Below are 5,231 nucleotides of genomic sequence, written 5' to 3' on the forward strand. Positions count from 1 at the left end.
TGGGGAGGGGAACCAGCCCATAGTGGGCTGGTGCGCCCCCCTTGGCCCACCCCATGCGCCTAGGGTTGGGAACCCTAGGGTGGGGGGCGCCCCACCTGGCTTGGGGGGCACTCCACCCCTTGGCCGCCGCCCCCCTTAGGAGATCCCATCTCCTAGGGCCGGCGCACCCCCTAGGGGGCCTATATAAAGGAGGGAGGGAGGGGGCAGCCGCACCCTTGAGTCTTGGCGCCTCCCTCTCCCCTGCAACACCTCTCCCTCTCGTAGTAGAACGGCGAAGCCCTACTGCGGTGACCCCTGCATCTACCACCACGCCGTCGTGATGCTGGATCTTCATCAACCTCTCCTTCCCCCTTGCTGGATCAAGAAGGAGGAGACGTCACGCTGACCGTACGTGTGTTGAACGCGGAGGTGCCGTCCGTTCGGCGCTAGGACCTCCGGTGATTTGGATCACGTCGAGTACGACTTCCTCATCCCCGTTCTTTGAACGCTTCCGCGCGTGATCTACAAAGGTATGTAGATGCAATCCTATCACTCGTTGCTAGATGAACTCATAGATGGATCTTGGTGAAACCGTAGAAATTTTTTTGTTTTCTGCAACGTTCCCCAACAGGTATATGGGCCTTATTGGGCCATAGTGGGAGAGAAGAGAGGGAGGCCTAGGAGGGGGCGCGCCCCCCTCAAGCGCAATCCGAATTGGGTGGGGGGGGCGACCCCCCCTTTCCTTTCCCCTCTCCCCCATCCTTCCACTCCTAGTCCAAATAGGGAAGGGGGAATCCTACTCCCACCCGGCCATCCCCTCCTCCACTCCTTTATATACGGGGGAGGGGGGCACCCCATAGACACACAAGTTGATCATTGATCCCTTAGCCGTGTGCGGTGCCCCCCTCCACCATAATCCACCTCGGTCATATCGTAGCGGTGCTTAGGCGAAGCCCTGTTCCGGTAGCATCATCATCACTGTCATCACGCCATCGTGCTGACGAATCTCTCCCTCGACACTCTACTGGATCATGAGTTCGTGGGACGTCACCGAGCTGAACATGTGCAGATCGCGGATGTGTCATACGTTCGATACTAGGATCGGTCGATCATGAAGACGTACGACTATATCAACCGCGTTGTCATAACGCTTCCGCTTACGGTCTACGAGGGTACATAGACAATACTCTCCCCTCTCACTACTATGCATCACCATGATCTTGCGTGTGCGTAGGAATTTTTTTGAAATTACTTCGTTCCCCAACAGTGTTGCAGACCGACCAATCCATCTGCCTACTTGTTGCTTCGCCCCCATCCACAACCACCGCCAAGTCAGGGAGATGCGCCCCGCGGTGGCCAATCTCCGGCGACCACCGGTGAGGTCGCCCGGCCCCACCACGCGCCTCTCTCCTCCTTGTCAGCTTCGCTGGAGCCGTCCCTTCCTCGACCCTTCAGTCAAGCCCCGCCTATAGGTCGTCTTCGCTTGAGCGCCTCCATCTCGGATCTCCGCTGCCAAACGCCTCCCCGCCACTGGATTGACTGATCCGGCGAGATTCGACACACCGCCGCAGAGCGCCGCCAACCTTGTCATTGTCATATCCCGCCGGCAAGAGCCATAACCACCGCGTCGTTCATCTGCGCTTGCCCTTCTCGGCCCGGTCGCGGATGGTCTCCAGCCCGCCACGGGAAAAAGGTTAGGGAAGGTGCGTTTCTACAACATTAGTTATGTTGCAACTTTTTTTTTGCAACAACGCTATTGTTGCAGGAATATAGAGAAGAAACCGAAAATGCTATTGCAATTTTTTGCAACAAGGGTCTTGTTGCAAGAATATTTTGCAACAAAGGCCTTGTTGTAGGAAAGTAGATAAGCGGAACGATCAGGAAAATAGATAAAAAGAAACGATCGGATGCCTCGTGATCCGACCGATATTTTAAAAAGATCAGCTGGCTAGCACGGCCCTAACCCAACATGACTTCATTCTCTTATCTACTCAGATCGAATCAGAGTGGGGGTTCCCCCCTTAAGTGTGTGAAGTGTGAACCCATATGTTCTTGATCAGTTACACATGTCATGAGCAGCCTACGTAAACTCAATCGACCCTCGAGTACCTAGTCAGGCTCGAGTACACTACTCGAACTCTGACTTACTCTAACATGGACCATAATTGATACTGGCCCCTAGAAGGATGTGCCAACTAACCTGCTCACAAAGTCATGTAGAAGAACCTCACAATGTGGCATATGCTGCCTCAGGATATATGTTGCCCAACCCACTGTGAGTATTTAGAATCCTTGTTGATAGACCCTAAGGAGGCCTATTAAGTATTCACATCCCGAGAATGTATGGTGACCTCAGGTGTAGACCATGGCATATACACTATACTTTAGACCAACAAATGACAATTCACACTACATCTTAAAATAGGTATGTCACACACTATGTTCTACCAACGCAAGTCTTATTATCATACTGATATCACGTATACTCAAGACCTACAAAACAAGGTCATCGACAAATGATATGCTAATCTTCGAATATGTGAGCTCATATCCTCAATGGATAGCAATTGTTATCACAACATCATACAACAAAGAGTTTCACAAAAGCTAAAGTATTCACCAACCTATGTCACGATGATGTTGAAGGACAATATTAGTAACTCATGGATACATGGGAGCATAATCATCATTATAATTGCCTCTAGATCATATTCCCAATCGAACATGTGACGTAAGGCCAAGGTTTGATAAATGAAGATGAGGCAACCTATTTTGTCTATGCTATGCAAATAACTTTCACATATGGTAAAACAACCACTCATGCAATCTTATGTTATGTACCTCTGTAAAAAATGTTGTTTGAATAGTGCTTTGGCCTTTGTTGGCTAGTTCGGTTGTATTGTAAACTTTGTACTCCGGAAATTTTGGAAAATAAATCTGGCCGGTTGTTCTCCATTCATCGTCCCACAAAATATTAGAGTCTCTTTCTTCTCTTGAGATATGCAAATGACTTGTTGATGTCCTGCAAGTGCACAGGAATAATTGAATCAAAATTCCAGGGAAGTATTTTCCAAAAACTTGTTATTCTTAAATACTTTCTTCTAGTTCTAGTTCTAGCTCTAGTCCTAGTTCAGCATCATCTATAAAATTTCTTCTAGTTGCAAGATGGCAAAAGTTATTATTCTTAAAATTTTGACAAGTCATGTTGTCGGTTAATGGTATCCAAACTGACCAATATTGAACTAGAACCACGGTTGATAGACCAGATATTGTACACTTACTTTTCTATAGAATCAAAAGCAATATAGTGCATGATGAAAAATATGGAGTTCAAAATTTGATGTAATATGGGACTTGGTTCAAAGAAACTATACTGTGTTTTTATTCATATATTCACATATGGCAATAGCAGATGTCATCTCAAACAATTAACACATGATCCTATGATACATAATACAAGACACACAATAATAACAACTCAACCGAACCAAACAGACTAGAGAAACTATCACACATCGCTCTTGATGGCAGAGCTATAGCCGGTTTGGTCATCATAGAACTTGGACCATAGCATGACACCACCGTACTTTGAAGAGCCCTTGATGAGTGGCAGCACACTCGAAGTGAGCTCGCTGGCAGGGACGAACCCTGTGCCCGCTGCGTCCTTGGAGGCCGGAAGCCCCAAGAAGATCTTCCCCGCCGGCACTGACTCCCACTTCTTCCACGCGTCCATGAATGCCCCCCGCCCCGCACTAAACTGGCATTCTTCGTTGTTATAGAACTGCACCCACACGTAGTCGAACAGCCTTGTACTGATCGCACCGCCATCCCATTCATCCGGGAACGGGCACTGAGGTGCCGCGCTCAGCAGTACGGTCTTGCCTCCGTTCTTTCCCAAATTCTTTAGGTCAGTGGCAAGATCGTTCCAGAATTTGGCGCTGCCTTGCTCGATGTCAAAGTCAATGCCGTCCAGCACGACGTGTCAACGCTTTCTTTAGTGGATTTCGCTTCGTGTCGTCGCTTGTCCGTTCCTGTGTCTAAATCTACCGGTAATGTTCGCGGTTAAAGTAAGGCTGAGATGCAGAACAAATTTCGTTGCAGCCGGTATGTTTCCATGCTAAATAATTTTACATTAGGACTGATCAACGGTTCACCAAAGATTAGTGAAAGCGAGTGCGTCTCCTAAAAAAAGAGTGCGTCAAGGAACACTAGACAGCGGTCAAGAATATCCTGAAGTACCTGAAAAGGACTAAGGAAATGTTTCTCGTTTATGGAGGTGACGAAGAGCTCGTCGTAAAGGGTTACGTCGATGCTAGCTTCGACACGGATCTGGATGACTCTAAGTCACAAACCGGATACGTGTATATTTTGAATGGTGGGGCAGTAAGCTGGTGCAGTTGCAAGCAGAGCGTCGTGGCGGGATCTACATGTGAAGCGGAGTACATGGCAGCCTCGGAGGCAACACATGAAGCAATATGGGTGAAGGAGTTCATCACTGACCTAGGAGTCATACCCAATGCGTCGGGGCCAATCAAACTCTTTTGTGACAACACTGGGGCTATTGCACTTGCCAAGGAGCCCAGGTTTCACAAGAAGACAAGGCACATCAAGCGTCGCTTCAACTCCATTCGTGACAATGTTCAAGATGGAGACATAAAGATTTGTAAAGTACATACGGACCTGAATATAGCAGATCCGTTGACTAAACCTCTCCCTAGGGCAAAACATGATCAACACCAGAATTCCATGGGTGTTCGATTCATCACAATGTAACTAGATTATTGACTCTAGTGCAAGTGGGAGACTGTTGGAAATATGCCCTAGAGGCAATAATAAAAGTATTATTATTATATTTCTTTGTTCATGATAATTGTCTTTATTCATGCTATAACTGTATTATCCGGAAATCGTAATACACGTGTGAATACATAGACCATAATATGTCCCTAGTAAGCCTCTAGTTGACTAGCTCGTTGATCAACAGATAGTCATGGTTTCCTGGCTATGGACATTGGATGTCATTGATAACGGGATCACATCATTAGGAGAATGATGTGATGGACAAGACCCAATCCTAAGCATAGTACAAAGATCGTGTAGTTCGTTTGCTAGAGCTTTTCCAATGTCAAGTATCTTTTCCTTTGACCATGAGATCGTGTAACTCCCGGATACCGTAGGAGTGCTTTGGGTGTATCAAACGTCACAACGTAACTGGGTGACTATAAAGGTGCATTACAGGTATATCCGAAAGT

General features: G+C 47.3%; 1 protein-coding gene across 1 annotated transcript; it reads right to left on the minus strand.

Annotated features, from left to right (window-relative positions):
* Positions 1-3,487: 3,487 nt before the first annotated feature.
* Positions 3,488-3,961, minus strand: LOC147980750 (acidic endochitinase SE2-like; the record flags this gene model as incomplete). The annotated part of the gene is made up of 1 exon (XM_087515743.1): positions 3,488-3,961. A coding segment is annotated over one exon (474 nt), but the record flags the coding sequence as incomplete, so codon positions are not given.
* Between the last annotated feature and the right edge of the window lie 1,270 nt (positions 3,962-5,231).

The sequence above is a fragment of the Triticum urartu genome, chromosome 3A (genome assembly GCF_056163025.1).
Source record: "Triticum urartu cultivar PI428250 chromosome 3A, HENAU_Tu73, whole genome shotgun sequence".
Taxonomy (NCBI): domain Eukaryota; kingdom Viridiplantae; phylum Streptophyta; class Magnoliopsida; order Poales; family Poaceae; genus Triticum; species Triticum urartu.